This window comes from Aegilops tauschii, chromosome 2 (assembly GCF_002575655.3).
Source record: "Aegilops tauschii subsp. strangulata cultivar AL8/78 chromosome 2, Aet v6.0, whole genome shotgun sequence".
Classification (NCBI taxonomy): Eukaryota; Viridiplantae; Streptophyta; class Magnoliopsida; order Poales; family Poaceae; genus Aegilops; species Aegilops tauschii.
In genome coordinates, this window is record NC_053036.3 from 648576352 (window position 1) to 648595590 (window position 19239).

Sequence of the window (19239 nt, forward strand, 5' to 3'; positions counted from 1 at the left end):
TATGACCGGAGGCGTAAGCTGTGAAGGGGGGCGCCGCACACGGCTAGGAATCAATGTTGTGTGTTCTAGCGGTGCCCTCCCCCCCCCCCCTCCCAACATATATATATAGGTGGGAGAGGGAGGGGAGCAGAAAGGGGCGCCCCAAGTAGGAGGGATCCTACTTGGGCGTGTCCTCCAAGTCGGCCTCCCCCCCTTCCATAAGTATCGGAGGGGGAAGGAAAGAGAGGGGGGAGGGAAGGAAAGGGGGAGGACGAATCCTCCCCTTTCCTTCTCCCTTCCCTCCTTTCCTGCTCCTCCTATTTCGGCCTATATGGGGGCGCACCAGCCCCTTGTGGGCTGGTCTGTCCCTCTCTTGGCCCAATAAGGCCCATATCTTTGTCGGGGTTGCCCGGAACCCCTTCCGGTGACCCGATATGTACCCGGTACCCTCCAGAACACTTCTGGTGTCCGAATACCATCGTCCTATATATCAATCTTTACCTCTCAACCATTTCGAGACTCCTCGTCATGTCCGCTATCTCATCTGGGACTCTGAACAACATTCGGTCACCAAATCACATAACTCATATAATACAAAATCGTTATCGAACGTTAAGCGTGCGGATCCTACCGGTTCGAGAACTATGTAGACATGACCGAGAGACCTCTCTGGTCAATAACCAATAGCAGAACCTGGATGCTCATATTGGTTCCTACATATTCTACGAAGAACTTTATCGGTCGTACCGTAATGACAACATACGTTATTCCCTATGTCATCGGTATGTTACTTGCTCGAGATTCGATCATCGGTATCTTCATACCTAGTTCAATATCGTTACCAGCAAGTCTCTTTACTCGTTCCGTAATACATCATCCCGCAACTAACTCATTAGTCACATTGCTTTCAAGGCTTCTTATGATGTGCATTACCGAGAGGGCCCAGAGATACCTCTCCGATACTTGGAGTGACAAATCCTAATCTCGATCTATGCCAACCCAACAAACACCTTCGGAGATACCTGTAGAGCATCTTTATAATCACCCAGTTACGTTGTGACGTTTGATAGCACACAAGGTATTCCTCCGGTATCCGGGAGTTGCATAATCTCATAGTCAAAGGAATATGTATATGACGTGAAGAAAGCAATAGCAATAAAACTGAGCGATCATTGTGCTAAGCTAACGGATGGGTCTTGTCGATCTCGTTTATCAAATGACAACACATGTCTATGGTTAGGAAACTTAACCATCTTTGATCAACGAGCTAGTCTAGTAGAGGCTTACTAGGGACACAGTATTTTGTCTATGTATCCACACATGTATCAAGTTTCCGGTTAATACAATTCTAGCATGAATAATAAACATTTATCATGAAATAAGGAAATATAAAATAACAACTTTATTATTGCCTCTAGGGCATATTTCCTTCCCCTTGAACTATCACCAAGGTCTAATACACAACCATAAACTCTGAAACCATCTAGTTTCCAACCTCCAATATACCAAAGCGGACATGAAACAACCCTGGACCGGTTATGACTGGTCAACAACCTAGTTAGCATCCAATCAGCCGACATGTCACCCCTCGACCCACTTAACCTTGAATTTAACCAACAAATGAAGTGCCCAAAAAGTTTTAAACTATTCTCAAAATCCAACTACCCTTTTATTCAATCTAGGAAAGTGTCAACAAGTTTCATAGAACATAAAGAAAAACTAAAATGAAAATTCAAAATCATGGCCATTTTGGGTCAAACTTTGTGTCAGAAAATGAACTTTCCAGAAAAAAATTGAAACAATTCTCAAAAATCCACACTATCCTTCTATTTGATATGGGAAAGTTTCAAGAAGTTTTTGGAAACATAAAAATAACTAGAAAGAAAATACACATTCTAAGCCATTTCGGTCAAAAATGAAAGAACCTAGAAATTTTGCTTGGAAATTGGCCCACACACCAAGCAAGCGGAGTCGGACGGGTACACACATACTCTACATAGCCGCAGGTAAGGCTGTAGTGGCGGGAGCAAGCTGGACATTTATTTTCTGTTTCAATATTAGCATCTATTAAAACTTTGATTACATACCACATGAGAGGCAAATAGGTCTTTTCAAATGTCATTTAGCACCATTAAGGCTCAAAATGGTCAAAAGTGTCATAAAGGGAATAAATTTAGACTCGGTTTTAGATAGAAGGAAAAGTTTTCAATGTCAAATAAGGAAACAAATTTGAAGACAACTTTAAATAAGGAATTCTCTGCCCAAATTATGGTCCATGGTTTCAATCTGTGGGCAGGAGCATCTCGGTCTAGTTTCAGGTCCTCCTCACCAACCCATGCTTTCTCTCTTGGCACATCATGATTCTTTATTCAGTTTTGCTAGTATTACTTATGCAATTGAAAAAGATTTTTGCATTAGTTGATTTTGAAAGAGAGAAGTTTGTGTTACAACCTCGAACTACCACCAAAGTCCAATACACAATCCAAAACTATGAAACCATCTAGTTTGCAACCTCCAACATAAACCGGACAAGAAACAACCCTAGACTGGATTTGGCTAGTCAACAACCCAGCCAGCATCCAGTTTGCATCCAGTTTCGTAGAACATACAGAAAAACCAAAAATTCAAATTTACGACCATTATGGATCAAAATTTTCTTTAAAAGGTGAAACTTTCGGTAAAAATTTGAAACAATTCTCATAAATTCACACTATCCTTATATTCAATCTGGGGAAGTTTCCAGGAACAGAAAAGACAATTAGAAAGCAAATACACATTCGGAGCCATTTCAGTGAAAAATGAAAGAGCTCGGAAATTTTTGAAAAAGTTCTCAATTTTTTTTGAAACAATCTGCAAAAGTCTGGAATAAAATTTCCGAACATAAAAAATAGAATGAAAAATTCAAATTTAGATCCATTTTGGGTCAAAATATTGGACTAAAGAACAAATTTTTCCAAAATATTTGAAAATTGTCTAAACAATACATACTACCCACTACAGGAAAACTAATTTGCCGTCAGGGAAGTACGGACGAAAAAGGATGAATTACTGACGGCAGCACCCAAGCAGCAAAGGGGTACTTTGCCGTCAGTTTTTCGTCGGGATGACGGCAAAGACTTTGATGTCAGTTTTTTGTATTTGTGGTCAACCAGATGACAAACCTGTCTTTGTCGTCGGTTATTCTTTGCCGTCAGTTTTTACATTTTTGCCGAGAGTGGCTCTTTGCCGTCAGTAGATGACGGCAAAATAAGCCTTTGCCTTCTGCCCCGACAAAATGCTGACGGCAAAGACACTCCCTGACGGCAAATTATCAGATTCCTAGAGTGACCCTTATAATCAATCTGGGAAAGTTTCAACAATATTTCAAGAACATAGAATGAAAAATCAAATTTAGAGACATTTTGGGTCAAAATTTGACTAACAAATGGAAGTTTCTAGACATTTTTGAAAAATTCTTAAAAATCCACACTACCCTTATACTCAACATGGAAAATTTTCATCAAAATTTTCTAGAGATAATAAAAACTAGAATGAAAATTGAAATTTGTAGCTATGTTGGGTCAAATTTTAGCCAAAAATAGAAAATTTCCAAAAAATTTAAAATAATCTCAAAATCAACACTACCCTTATATTAACTCGGGGAATCTCAAAATCAACACTACCCTTCATCCCTTCCCTTGTTTGTAATTTTATTGTACTATTTTGCCTGTTTGATTTAATAAAGAGCTGTGAGGTTGTTGCCTTGCAGTACATAGTCAAAAAAAACTCGGGGAAAGTTTCAAAAAGTTTTGTCGAACTAAAAAAAAATAGAATGAAAAAAGTCAAATTCAGGGTTAAGTGGGTCAAGGGGGGTAATGTGGCGGCTAACTGGGTTATTGACTAGTCAAAAACCAGTCCAGGGTTGTTTCTTGTTCGGTTTTGTAAGTCGGGGGTTTTAAACTAGAAGGTTTTGTAGTTTGGGGTTGTATATTAGACTTCGCTGGTAGTTCAAGGTTGTAATATGAAGTTCTCCCATTTTGGAATAGATAGAGAGGAACAATGCGGGGCTCCGAGGCCCAAAGCGGGCTAGCTAGAGACGACCATGATGCGACTGGCCACAGCGTCACAAGTGGAGTCTAGTCCGAGAGCTTGACAGTGTGAGTGGGGAGGCATTTTCGTTCTAGGATTAGATGGATCCCGAGCCGGAGACTAGGATGTCACATCGACCAGTAGCGAGGCATGGGATCTCTAGTGAGGCCCAACAGGAGCTTGCCCGAGGCGAGGCAAGGCAAAAGGAGGAAGAAGGGTCGGCTTGGGAAGACAATGAACAGTGCTCGGGGAGGACAACTGTTGAATTCACATCTAATTAATAACACAAAATTGACTGGACCATATCATTTGAAAAGTGTGGCACTCTCTTAAGCTCATTTCTCTACTCATCTAAGGCATGAATATCAAGTGTTTCTCATCCTAAATTTTAACTCATAGCTCAAATACTTAATGGCCCAAAAGGATTGAAGTTTAGTTCCAATAAAAAATGACATGATTTACCCAAAACTGTTTAATAGGGTTTCATTCCCATAGGACTTTTCAATGCAATCCTCTAATCCCACCTTAATGACCAATACTTTCTTGACATGTTCGCCATCTTTCGCAAAATCATCTTGATTTCTCGATTTGGATTACACTTGTCCATTTTTGGGATCATAAGGTGAGGCAATTCAGTGGGTAACCTTGTATTTGTGAAGGAGTTTCCTAAAAACACCGTGTATAAAATGGGGTCGTTTATCGGTAATTAAAATGATACCGGTGTTGCATCTACATGATAGCGGGACTTGCTTCCACCCATGTTATCATATAATCAACCGCCACAATTATAATATTATTTGCATTATCAGTGGGAAAGGGCCCTAGACAGTTTGTTCCTCAAATCAAAATACTCGGCCTTTTCTGAATATACAACACGAATATAAGTCGAGTTCTCCTTCGAATAGATATTTACAATGCAGTTCATCAAAAAGGAAAGGCAAGACATATATCCAGTAACACCATGCCAACAATTTGATGACAAGCACCTTATAAACACCTCATATACTCCAGATTATTCTATTTGACTCTGAAATGGTACAAAGATATCGCGAAATCATACACTATAGGTATATCTTTCCAGATATTCGAGAAATGACACATACACGAATATTTATGCAATATATTCGTTGAGAAGTGTCACAAATTAATCCAAGGAGGCATGTAAATTGGTTACTTCTTTATTTTTTTCACGTTTTAGTGGGTTCAACTAAAGATATTTTAAATCACAATGTAAATTTTGATATAAAAAATAATATTTTATCTTAGCACATCACAACTACAATTTTTAATTATATTATTGCAACTTTATAATAAACATTACTATATTTAAAAATGTTTTTACATCACTATATAGCTTATTTGTGCTCACTAAGCAATATGTTGATCAAAATAAATAAAAAATAAGTATAAATATCTAGTATAAAAATTTGTTAAATTATACATTTGACATACCTTGTAGTTAAAATACTTATAAAGATTGGTGAATCTTTTGCTACATAACCCCAATAAAATATAGAAATATCTTGATTTATTAATACTAAGTACCGTTTGTTTTACTAAGATAATGACACAAAAATGGAAATGACAAAGAACTGACCTCATATAATCTTTTTCTCTGGATTTGTCCATGTATGGTGGTTTTTTTGGTATGGGAGTGTGATAATTGTGCAAATGCAGACTCAAAGATATTAATTCACCAAAATTTTACAATGTTGTTGACACGTATTGCATTTTTTTACCATGAATATATGTAAATATTTTGTTTTCTCTGTTTTCTTTGTCCTTTTGAATCATTGCCAAAAAGTTTTCTTGGTTTTCACTATGTTTTGTCTTGTCATTTAGTTCTAAAATGTATGTTTTCTATTTTTGGCATGGATATAATTTTTTAAAATAAATGATATATCTTATAATTACAAAAATTGATTGCTTTAAGCATGAATGCCAAGCAAAATACTACAGAGAAAGAAAAGATATTGTTGATGCATGACATCAGAAGTGTAGGGGGTCAGTTGTAGCCCTTTTGATAAGTAACATTGTTATACCCAATGAGTAGTATGATGAATTGGTGCATGGAAAATATGAAGGAAGAAGTGCACAACACTGAATAAATTGATAGCATTGTGTTTATGGTTTAGATAGTTGCAACTAAATAAGTAAAAACAAGTTAAACTAAATACAGAGATGGCTCAATCCTTTTTTGTGACCAGGATAAGCAAGTGGTGATTCTTATAAACGGAGACAGTATAAGTGAAGTACATTAACACACTATCAACCAACAATGTCACATCTATGGCACAACGCAAGAAAATAGGGTTCACATCAAATGCACCATCTCACGGGATATTCTCCCTCATCGAATTCCGAGCGGTGAAATGCACGGAGACGAATCAACCAATGAACTACCAATGACATACTCAACCGGATCAAGGAGAGGAATGTTAGGAAAAGCGAATCGAAATGCACTAGGTTCGGTCCTTGAGAACATAGGCCGTCACCACCCAAAGCAAGAAAATAGGGTTCACATCAAATGCACCATCTCACGGGATATTCTCCCTCATCGAATTCCGAGCGGTGAAATGCACGGAGACGAATCAACCAAGGAACTACCAATGGCATACTCAACCGGATCAAGCAGAGGAATGTTAGGAAAAGAGAATCGAAGTGCACTAGGTTTGGTCCTTGAGAACATAGGCCGTCACCACCCGCACAGAGATAAGCAAGGGACATGTGTCCACCAACAGTCAAAGGAGAGCACACCTCCTTGCTGGTGAGCAAAGACTTGACGAAGATTTTGGCAAGTTGTGCCTGGATCTCGTCGATGTTGGTCTGAAGCATTCCCATGGTCGTATCCTTGCCAGAACGCCATGCAAAGTGATCTGTGGCCATCGGCTTGAGGGAGGCATGGATGGGATGTATCATCGTAATCGTTGACTTGATCATTTTCAATGATTCTGGATCACGGGCAGTGACACGGCGATGTTTCTGGGCTCATGCGCCGCCCCCGACATTTGCTTCTATTGATCGAGCTCCGCCATGATCCATTTGAGGCTTAGAGTTCTCACATGGTCCGGAATGTGTCAAATTCGTGGTGTTGGGTGGGAAAATTTCCTGACTTGGGTACCAAATGTCACGAATCTTGCTAGGTCACCAGTCCGATAGACAATAAAAGCTAATCTTTGTTCATCAATCATTGATGGCCCACTCACAATCACCCTACTAGCAAAGCCTCCCTCACCCAAAAAATGTTAATCTATTAAGGCATGTACAATGGTGCTACCTTAGGAGTGTCATGTAGGATAAATGACGAGGGGGAGGAGAGAGAAATCATAAGAAAAGGCTTGTCTTCTCTTATTTAAGAGAAGGCTAAGAGATGACCTGGTGTAGACATGTTTTTTTGTCATCTCTAACTTACATGCAAGACTTAAGATAAGACTATCTTATCAACCTTAGTGAAGGCAGCCGATAACTTACTCCAATCCGGGGCGTACATTGTAGCGCGGATCAGGCCTCGACCCATAGGGTCGCTAGGACGGGCCAACCCTATTTTCCAAGGGAGGCTTCTCTCATGCCGCAACCAAATGGGCCGGCCCATTCGGTAGATATGTTTTCTTTTGGGGATTTTTGTTCCATTTTTTCGCTTTGGCTTTTATTTTTATTTTTCTGTGTGTGGTTTTATTTTTGGTTTTTTCCTACTTTCCTTAAAAAATCCTTTTTCTATTTTCAGATGTGATTTTAAAATAATTAGGGACTAAAAAAGTTCCAAATTTCAAAATAATTTTGAATTTTGAAAAAAAATCAAGATATTTTAAAATGTTTCTGAATTAAAAAATTATTCATGATTCCGAAAACTGTTTGGGAAATCATAAATTGTTCGTGGATTCAAAAAAATGTTTGTGAATTTGAACAAATGTTCATGAATTTTAAAAATATTCATGAACGGTAAAAAGATATTCACAAAATTCAAAAATGTTCCAAAAAATGCAAAAAAGTTCACCGCTTCAAAAATTGTTTGTTGATTCAAAATATGTTCACAAATTTGAAAAATGTTCATGCATTTCAAAAAGAATGTTTGTCTTCAAAAAATTGTTGAGTGTTCTGTTCACCTGCTTTCAGTTCTTCGTCAGCTGCGAAGAACCTGATGCTTGTGCAAAGTGTCTCGCTTTTCTTTCTTTTAAACTAAAGCATTGTGTTTGTGTGTGCATGTATCAGCTTTCAGTACATTTATTTACTTGTTGGGTTGTACCGACATTCCTTTCTACAGTTTTTAATAGATATTTTGAATCCCTTTCTGTGTTGTTTGAAGGTAGAGAGATTGTAAAGAAAGGATTTCGGTGGCAGCAGCCCACTGGACTGATGACCGTATAAAAATCAAGTATGGCTCTGGCTCTGCTACATACATACATGTAGATAATAATGCTCCTAGTAACAAACACCATATAAAAATCAAGTATGGCTCTGGCTCTGGGTCAAGTGCTTTGGAAGTCACTTGGTGTGCAGCAATTATAAAAAGCGTCTCAGAACAAGTTGCCATGAAATGAAACAACCCAAGTAAACAGTAAAAAGGAACAGAACTCTTCAGACAGCACAGCATCAACACATGATATTTCCAAAATTTTCAACTGATGAGAAACAGCGAAAAATTACCAGCTTGCTTTTACATACAACACCTAATGCCTCAGACTTGCGTTGCGCTCTCACAGGTAACAACAGCTACTACTCCCAACCCACGTAACGTAAACTTTCTCCCAACAAGGCAATAACTTACAACCATAATTTGAGCATACAGATTTGCATTTGTTGTTTGCACCCTGTCGATGACCCAAAGACGCCCAAAGACGCCGTTTCTCGTTCAGCTCCTAGCCTTGCCTTGCCTCCTTCTGCCTCCCAACACGACGGCCTCGCCACCGCGATGCGATCATGCATAGAAAGAAAAGAATCATCATCTGCTCTCACATGAGCCACCCTTCATCCTCACCGCTGCTGAAGGACTCGATCATGTCACCACTCTCATCACCATCCCCTCCACCCATCATCTCAAGTAACCCCCCTCCCACATCAAAGTCGCCTTCCTCATCATCGTCATCGTTTTCATCCCCACTGTCCAGATCCTCCTCGTCGTCATCGTCACCGCCATCATCACCGCTGCTGTTACTTGGATCATCCTCAGAATCCGTGTCCCCGAGCCCTAAATCGGTCCCGAGGAGGACATCAACGTCCGAGTCATCATCATCGTCATCATCCTCCTCCGAGTCCCCTCCGTCCTCCGGATCCGAGTCATCATCGGTTGGCCGTTTCCTGCCAACTTCGAATATGCGAGCAGAGGAGAACATCTCGTCAGGATCGTCCATGGCAACAACTCCGAGAAGGGAATCATTGGGCTCAGTGGCAAGGTCGAGGACGCCACGGTCTATTTGGACAGTTGCAATGTCTGCGTAAGTGACAGCATCGATCGTGCGGAATGCAGGGAACAGGGGATGTCTGACCCTCCGGGTTTGGATGGATGATGTGACATCCTCAAGGTTACGCCTGAGGATAGCATAGATAACATCACCACTTCCATTGAATTTGATTACTGTCTGGTCCAGGGATGGGACACTCCTCAGAAGCTTAAATTTTCTCAGATCCCACACCTCTGAATTTAGGATCACCTGCAAAACAATGTGGACAGAGATGAGAAGATGTGCACAGTAGAAACGAATTCCCCCAAAAACAACAGAGTAAAGGAAGATTTTACAGTGACGTTCAGGAAACCAAATTCATTCACATCAGTATTCCATCAAAACAAGTACGGTCATACACTTCTGAACTCTTAAAAATAATAAATCACATGCTGAACATCCTATTTGGCACAAATACTATAAGCAAGTACAGAATACTCTGATGGATCGTTCCGAGCCATGTCATATTTTCTCAGGCGATAAATATCTTACTACCATGCTTCTCTTACTATGGTTAAATGGCAGTGGCTGAGTTGGAATAGACTTCAGCTGGTCATGCTGTTGAACTTAACAGCAAATTTTATTGTTTTAAGGGAAGGTCAACAAGTTTGCTCAGAAGATCTCACACCACACTTGCTTGGACTTGTGTCGAGTAACTTGTTAGTGTAGAATCCCAGAAACAGATAGTGCATCCAAAATATATGCATAAATGCAACTTCATGACTATAATAAAATAACTTAATTTCCATCTAAGACTGTTGTTGTTTGAGAACGACTAACTGACACAAACGTCTTGGCTGAGAAGGTAGAGGAATGGTTGTGGTAATGCAAGGAAATCAGTGGCCTAGTGAGGGCAAAAATGCATGCTCCGATACAAGTTTGAAGGAATATAAACTGAAAGAATAATCAATAACTGCAGTCCAAGAAAAAGATTACCTCATTTCCAGCTGGATGAAAGCCACCACCACAATAGTCTGTGAACTGGTCAAACTGATGGATAGGAGTGGGACTTCGTCTATCCCACAGGACCCCGTTCCACAGCAACATATCATCTGAAGGACTGAAATGTATAATGGGTTGTACACCCCGGCCTGAACCTGGCAGGCTGGAGTTATCAGGAAGCTGCATATCAACATTATGCGTCTGGACATCATACAATAGAACCGCCCGGTGATTTGCATCCGTAGAAAGGCCGGCAAATAAAGTCCCAGCATGGTTAAACCTGGCAGCTTTGCAGTTATCAAATGTGTGCAAAGGCCCCGTATGCAGTGAGAAAGCATCAAAGAGCTTAACCTCATCTATGCTAGATGAGAGAATCAGCTCAGTTCCACCAACAGATGTTGAATCCACCATAGTAACAAGATTCTGGTGACAAGTGTGCGTCTCTATGAGATTTGCAAGGTTGCTGTCAAATATTCTTAATTCACCACTATGGTTCCCAGCCGCCACCCTTGATGCACCTCCAATAAAAGTCATGCAAGTCAACAGCGAGGCCTCATCACGGCAAACACGGCATGGCTTGAACCTGCTGTATATAAATTGGCGATCCCTGCGGGGCACTTTGATCCCGCTAAACTCCCTGTTTATCTCACGGCTGCCCATGCGAGCAGTTACATTTGCTGGTGCACTAATGCTGCGGCTAGGCTCGGGGCAAACATGAGGGTGCAGCAGAGAGACTGGCGGCAAAGTTGTTATTGGAGCAGGACATTGGCGGTGTTGATGTTTCAAATATTGTACAACCAATGAGTCGAGCGTCATGCGCTCCGAAGTTCCTGTTTGTTGATCATTTACACCAAGATGTGGTGTGCCTGTTACCACTCCAGGTGTGCATTGAGAATCTTCAAAGTTCTCAGTGGAAATGTTGTTGAAGTTTGTCCTTCCTGGAAATGCTGCAGTAGGAGAATCCACTGCCACAGAGAGGCCTCTGCGAGTAGGAGCAGGAGTTTGGAACACAGGAGATTGGGATGCTTGATCCATTATTGCAGGGCGCTTTGCTGCTGATGCAGAACTAAACTCCATATCCGCAAGCTTCCTCTTAAGTGGCAAGGGCATTGGTGTTTTATGCGATGTCTCCACATCTCCAGTATTGGCAGCAGAGGCAGAGCAAGTCATACCGTCCACATTTCCGGCAGGTACAGGACTTTTCAGGCTATTGCTTGCTCTATTACCAGAAAACGAAACAAAGGGTTGATTTCGTTTAGAGAAACTGGATGAGAATACCAGTGCCTTCTTCTTAGACGAAGGCACAACAGAATCTGATCGTTGGCCAGCTTGATCTGCAGCAATCATTGTTTTGTCGGACAGAAATCCCTGAACACGGCCAGAAGGCCACTGTTGTTGAACTTGAACAGATGATGGTTCCAGGGCAGCGGGCTGGTGGACAGGTAGCACTGCAGCAGTTGATGGCAAAGGTGCAAGGTCAGCCTCCTTCTGCAACATGGCAGCAGTAGCAGCCAAACCAGATCCAAGGAGATGTTCATGTATCAGTTGCATCAGTTCCCTACACACAAAAGAAGAGCAAATGTAGGATCCTGAAGCTGGAAAGGTAATTAAAAAGGAAAATATCACACGAAGTCAAACCTGGAATGGTAAGAGACAGGAGTAGCAGCTGCTATGCCAGCTCGCTCAATGCGCTTCAACGCTGGAGCAGCAGCATCAGTTGCTAAGGTTGTTTCTTTACCAGAATTAGTCAAGACCTATCAGGAGAAAAAAAAAACATTCATTCAGCTCATCTTTCCCATTTCAGCTGTGCAAATTCAAACCACAGTATGTTAGGCACACATTAAAATCTTAAATTAGGGAAGTCTATCACATAAAACATCCCACTGCAAGCAAGCATAACTGGATAACATCAAAGGACCACAAGTTGTACTCCCACATCAGCACTACTTTTACCTTTAATAAGCATGCTTGATTATACAATATCCATAGTAACCAAGGAACATCAAAGAGATAAAACAAGCAGTGTGTTCATTGACTTGATGAACAGCAAAATACCAGCAAAAAACTCAACAAATATTAAATCTTGGGCAACTCAAAGTAACACAGTACAATATGTGTTCCTTACCGCAATGAGCTCAATTGCCACTTGGGTCAGTTCATTTAGCCATCTTGCATTATCACCTCCAGATGACTGGGTACTCGTATCACGAATCAGTTCTGATAATTTCTTCCCTACCTGAAATAACATGTTAATAATTAAGTTACTGACCTAGGAGGCACATCCGCAAAAACATAGTTGCCCAGGAATAGGAGACGTGTAAAGAGATGATAAAAGAAGGATATCAGAGAGGGGCAGTTTGCCAGCCCTATTATCAGAACAAAGAATAGGCTTGGTTGCCACTCACTCCCTTTCATCTCATGGCATTTTTCACACAGACAAAGGAAGAGAAATTGAGGGGGAAAGGGAAAGGCGAACATGTTTAGCCAACTATCCCATGATTTAGTTTGAATAGGTAGTGTTCAACCTTTGTAAGACAGCAATACCTCATTAACTACACTACTAATTCTGTAGTAGACTTACATTTCGAAACAAGGCAAGAGGGGGGAAGGGATAGACCCCTATATGTGAAACAGAGGGAGTAGTCACTAGCAGTTGCTCATTATTGAGATAGTAGTCATGCAATAGTAAGATAAAGTTTCTACATTACAGGTCATAGCTAGAGCATGAAAAGAAGTGCATTGATCTGATGTCCACGATACCTGGAGCTTCGTCAGTATATGTGCAATAGCATCGTCTCTAGCCAAGCCAAGCAGTACACGACAGGCAAGGGCTCGAATAGGATCAATAGCCAAAGGATGTGTAACCATCCGAGTGCCAAGAAGCTGCAAAAGAATCTTTATACCATTATTGGCTCTGACTACTTCTCGAGCTTGGCGATAAGCTTGTTCCAATTGAGCAGCAAGACCAGGACCCCCAGCTCCTACACCTAGCGATATTCTCTTGTCACCAACAACTCCAGATGACACAACAGGTGTGCCATCACCATATCGTTCCCGAGATTCACTTTGGTTCGCTGCAACATTTCTTTCTGAAGTGCTTTTTTCAGCATTCCTGTCTCTGCTCTCTGAATAACTTCCTGCAGGCTGCTGATTAACAGCTGAGGACGGCTTGTTGCTGATCGATGGAGGGGGGCATACAAGATTGACAAGCACATTCAATGCTGGACAAATCACCTAATGCACAAAGGATGGTAAAAGGATACATTATTTGGAAGAATTTCAGCAAGGCAAATACTGTTGGATTTGTAAAGCTTAGTTAATGCATAGCTTGAGAAGGAAAAACACACCTCAGGATCAACATAGCCAACAACACTGTTTGCTATATCTAGTATAACAGCCATACCAATACGGTTGTTAGTTAATGTAGCATGCACCATCAATTTGCGGCTGTGTGGCATAAGAGTTATGATGTGAAGAACTCCAAATGCATACTGAGCCAAGTCATGAAGATACCGATCAGCAGGTAGACTCTGAAACAGATTGTTGTAAATCAAATCAGCTTAACTGCAAACATTGTATTTCTCAGAGGAAGTAGAAAAGAAAAACAATACCATATTTTTACCTGGCATAACTCTAGCAGGATAATATGACCATTAGAGGCCAAGAATTTATCCATCACGGGCCAGCGAGCTCTTACGAGAGCAGGTCCTAACTTTCTGTCCCGCTGGACCTGACGAAAAATAGCATCCATAGCCTCATTGCCGATGTCAAAAGGTTTGTAACCAGCTCTTGCACTGGAAGTATTCCGAGCAATACTACGGATACTCTTGCTTGGTCGGATGGAATCAACAAGCTGAAGGAGATGAGCTCTAAAATATTGCCGTAGTGCAACACATGAATGATACGCGACCTGCTTTTCTGACTGAGTCAGAATTTCAGCAGGCGATCGGTCATTCCCTTGATTCGCGTTGGAGGATCCTAATGCTCCAGAGTTACCACCCGACCTTACGGATGCAGCAACTTGTAATATATTCAGAAGTTTTTGCATCCCATCCTGTGCATCAAATGAATCCAGAACAGCTTTGAACACAAATGCAGCAGCAAAGAATATGGCTGCATTTTTTCTAGCTGCATCTTGTGGGCACTCTAAGAGTTGCAGCGCTAGTTCAACCACATTGTTGAGTGTGTCAGGTGAAAGCGCACAAACACGTTCCATTGTAGACTGCAAGAACAGAGGATGCTTAGCAATAAGATAAATGAACGGTCAAGGGAAACCATGGACAGATCAACAGAATGCATGACCAGCCAGTTTAGGTTTATATGTTTACCTGGAGAGAACCAAAAGTAAACAAGCATGCAGACAGAGCAGTGTATGTCTGAGTAATCTTAGGGACAGAGAGGATCTTCTGAATACCACCCCGGTCAACAAATAGCGCAGCAAATTTCCGGTGTGCGGCCAGGGCACAAATCAATCTAAGAATTTCATGAAGTAGTGAAACGTGGCCACATCCCTCCTGGTCTTTGATTCCCCGTTGCAGCAATGCGAGGCAAACATCAACACCTTTTTCATGAAGAACAGGACCCAAAGCTTCAACGTACTCTCCAAGATACTGCAAGCACAAAATGCTATATTTTTCCCTAAGTAGCAAGAGCTGCTCCTGGTCAATGATAACAAAATCTTCCAGATCCTGGTCCTCACTAATTTTCACAGCTTCTTCAACAACATGCTCCTCATTAACCTGGTCAGAGCTTCTGCAATACCAAACAAAACTCAGAAAAAGAACAATAATATAATGAAATAAGACGACACAAACACAGACAGACACACACAGAGAGGATGTGTTTCTTCCATTACCTTGAGACGCTAGTGGACATGGCAGCATCGACTACAGTAGCTGCAGCTTTCTCAGCAGCTAATACAACGGCATCGCCACTATTTTCACTCTTCCAAGCCTTCAAAAACACAGCATGTCAAAAGTTACTAACATATAATGAAGCAGAAAATGAATCAGTATCAAGCATAAGTATTCCTATTTTGGGAGGTCCAGAGATGTCTTATTCCATACCTCTAAAGCAGCAGATTTCACAAGCTCAGCAGCAGCATCACCTGCTGCTTTCACAGCTTCCTCAGGAGCATTCGCTGATCTGGCTTCCGCTTCTGCAGCTCTCACTGCCTTCAAAACAATGTCAGTTATATCCTTCAAGCCGATAATGCAATCCCTGAACCGGTCCTCATACTCTTCTTTAGAAATACTAAGAATATCAGACTCGGGGGCTGCAGAGATATTGTTCAAATCGATTGCTTTCTTTGGGTCCTCGGCCTTAGCCGCATTCTTTTCTTTGCTAGTCCGACTTCCCATTCTCAATCCTGTTGGCGATAAAGGTGTCCGTTCACTTTCAGGCAAGCCTTCACCTGGTTTGATTTTCCCTCTTAGTCGAGATCCTGTACGGCTGAACTTTCTCTTCAAGAGTTCATCTCTCAGGCTTTCACCTGCAGGATACTTTTCCCCATCGACTGACTTTGCATCAAAAGGATCCATTGTAGAATCAACATCATCACGTAGCAGGTAACCAGTGTCATCCATCCCCTGTTCTCCGTGTGCTTGCCTCATCCCAACATCACGATCAAACTGTTTTTCCAAAGTTGGGTCAGTCGATATTCCATCTCCAGCCCTTGTTCCGTCCAGTATAGAACTGTCTTGAAGCAATCGTACTTTGCCCCTATTCTCATCTCTACCCCGAGGATGCTTGGTATCTAGTGGAAGATTGGCATCTTTCTCTGGAGATGTGGCATCACCAAAGACTCGTATTCGCAGAAAACGCATGAGCTTGGCTGATACTCCCATGTTCAAGACATCTTCTACCAAACGCCCACCACTGGCAAAAGAACAAAATGCAACAATCAGATTACTGATAACAGAAAGGCTGATGAAGAAAAGAAGAATGCTATAAGATCTCGTATTGGTAAGACATGACAGTACCCATACAACGCCATCGAGAGCAACCCAATAGCATATGTTCTCATCATCTCAGTATCTGTGGGTTTTTTACCACTTCCTAGATGCTTCCAATCACATTCATCCGATGCTTCACCATCTTCCTTTATCCAGGATTTTATATTTTCTAGGGTAGCATCTTCAAAAGGATGAGAAAACTGAGGCTGAGGACACAAACACGCGTCAAGTTAATAGAATGTAGTGTAGGAAACAGAAGAAGATTGAAGTATGATCGCAATGCAAAAGAGTGTGCATGCATGAAGGGAGGGAGGTAGGGGCGGTAAGCTAACCGAAAATGCATCATGGATGCTTAGGAGCAGCCTAGCAGAAGCACAGCGTACTGGCAAAGGGTACGATGTATCTGACAAGAACTTAGAAAACACTAGGTCATAGAAATCATCATTCTCCTGCAGACACGGTTGAGGCAGCAACGATTAATCTCAGCAATAAACAGGTAAGACTCAGGTTATTAGGCTGATGGACGCAGAAAAGAAGCAGAAGACGCACCCTGATCAAACTCGCCAGCTTGCCTATAGTATGGGAGCCCCTTGTGTTTGTGTTATTGAAGGACGGATCACTAGCGCATTCCTGCAGGTGTCTGCAGGGGACATAGGCATGGTTATGATCAGCGAAAAGAGAAATATTAGGAGCAATGTGATTCAGCAAAAACATTAAGAGGTATACATCTCAATCAAGCACGAGGGTTCATACTGTAAACCACATAGCAGATTTTCCTGTGGTAAAATGAAACAAGTGCTAGTTCATACTCCCTCCGTTCCTAAATATAAGTCTTTTAAAAGATTTCAATAAGGGACTACATACGGAGCAAAGTGAGTGAATCTACATACTAAAATATATCTATATACATCCGTATGTAGTCTCTTAGTGAAATCTCTATAAAGACTTATATTTAGGAACGGAGGGAGTAGATGTTACTAAAACAGAGTACCATCTAAAGGCAAGCCTCAAACTGAGTGCGCTCAAACTTGCCTAGACTAACTGAGGCAAGCAATCCATCTTTCATATACAGCAACTTCCTAGTTCATCAATGTTATTCAAACAGAACACCATCTAAAGGAATTTATAAAGAATGTCTCAGGAGCAATGTGACTCGGCAAACACTATGTGCTACAAGCCTACAAATCTCAATCAAGCAGGTGCTTCATTTACACTTACTGTGGATTACATAACAAGTAAAGAGATGAAACTTGCACCGAGTTGTGAAAACCTCGACATGATATCACCGATTTTGCCGAGATCAAATCAGAAAAAATACAGGGTCTACATGGTCAACCCAACTGCTTTGTACGCATGATGACACACTGGCAAGCACACGACAGTATTTGTTTTTTGTTTTTTTGTTCTACTACACTCCACTCCACTAGCTGGACTTGACTTGCATAGCCACTCCATCTCTTATGCCTTCCTTCACTACATACAACAGCTTCCTAGCCCGCAAGCAAACGGTACAAATGTCATATTAACGGAACAAAAAAATTAGTATCAAGACTTTGCAAGAAGGCGCCCGAGATCAACTGATGCCTCTCTCCCGCGAGAGAAACAAGCCGTGTCGCAAACGCGGGGAGGGGAAGCCCTAGACACCAACCAATCGATCAATTCGACACAGCGGGCGGCGGCGGGGCGGAGCCGAATTTTGCTAACGGCGGGATGGAAGAAGGGAGAGGGGGAGGGGAGGATGGGTGAGAGAGTACCTGGCCTCCTGGACCTCGCACATGGTGGCGAGGGTGTGGATGAGGCGCGGGTTGGGGTTGCTCTCCTGCTCGACGACGCGGGAGATCAGGGCCTGCGCGCGGTCGAGCAGCGCGTCCTCCTCGTCCTCCGCGGCCTCCTGCTCCGCGTCGGGCGCCTCCGTCTCCTCCTCGTCGTCCTCCTCCTCCTCCTCCGGCTCGGCGGCGACGGGGTCGGCCGCCGGCTGCTCGGGCTCCATCGGCGCGGGCGGGTTCGAGCGCCGGCCGGGGTGGCGGGGGTGCGGGGTAGGGTTAGGGTTGCGTGGGGGGAGCGGCGGCGGTAATGGTGGCGGGCGAGAGAGAAAGGGAGGAGGAAGAAGGGAAGGGGGGAAGGGAAAGGCGAGGTGGCGTTGCGGCGCGGCGCGGCGCAGGTGGGGGAGCCGGACACGCAACTTTCTAGCGGCCAGGGCCAGGTTTTCCCTTCTCTTCTCGCTCGCGGGCCATGGGCTGCGTGGGCCGGCTGTGCGCAGCCCGAAGTCTCGGGGCCGGGCGCGTGCAGGCCCAGCAGCAACGTCTCCCACACAGACTTTGCTGCTGCGTCCAAGACGTTCGCGCACTCCCACCTTTCTTCTCAGGTTGCCACAAGTAACGCAATATATGTGTACAACCTGCTAGTTTTTTTCATAGATTCGTTTATTTAAAATATTTCATTTATTAAACCGTGCACCCAAATTGCGAAACATTTTTATCGTTGGATTTCTAGCATCGAGATCTTCGAAACTATATCCAGCGTTGATATGTTTTGGCCAAAAAATTTCCACGCAAAACATGTGCCTACACCAGAAGCAAATCGGTGCCTCTCGAGGAATCAAACCAATGCCTCCATGAGAAAAATATATGTGCCTCTAGCGGAAGCAAACCAGTGCTTCACGAGAATCAAATCTGTGTCTCTCATAAAAAACACATTTTTCACACATTTTCTTTCTCACCAAAACCTAAGAAAAATCAAAGAAAATCAAAAATTCAAAAAGAAACCAAAAAAATCTAATACCCAAAAACGCATACAAAAAAATAAAAAAACACAAGGTAACGTCTAGCACGCGACACATGGCAACTGCTGAAAGCGCG

At 42.3% G+C, this 19239-nt stretch overlaps 1 protein-coding gene across 1 annotated transcript; it reads right to left on the bottom strand.

Annotated features, from left to right (window-relative positions):
• Positions 1-8621: 8621 nt before the first annotated feature.
• Positions 8622-18535, bottom strand: LOC109753651 (DDB1- and CUL4-associated factor homolog 1). The gene is made up of 14 exons (XM_020312564.4): positions 18136-18535; positions 16931-17021; positions 16714-16830; positions 16409-16587; positions 15494-16304; positions 15283-15380; positions 14756-15179; positions 14050-14649; positions 13775-13957; positions 13188-13661; positions 12553-12663; positions 12066-12181; positions 10422-11985; positions 8622-9695 (listed from the first exon to the last, which is right to left on the bottom strand). The coding sequence occupies exons 1-14, from the start codon at positions 18369-18371 to the stop codon at positions 8997-8999; spliced, it is 5703 nt and encodes a 1900-aa protein (XP_020168153.1). The 5' UTR covers positions 18372-18535; the 3' UTR covers positions 8622-8996.
• Between the last annotated feature and the right edge of the window lie 704 nt (positions 18536-19239).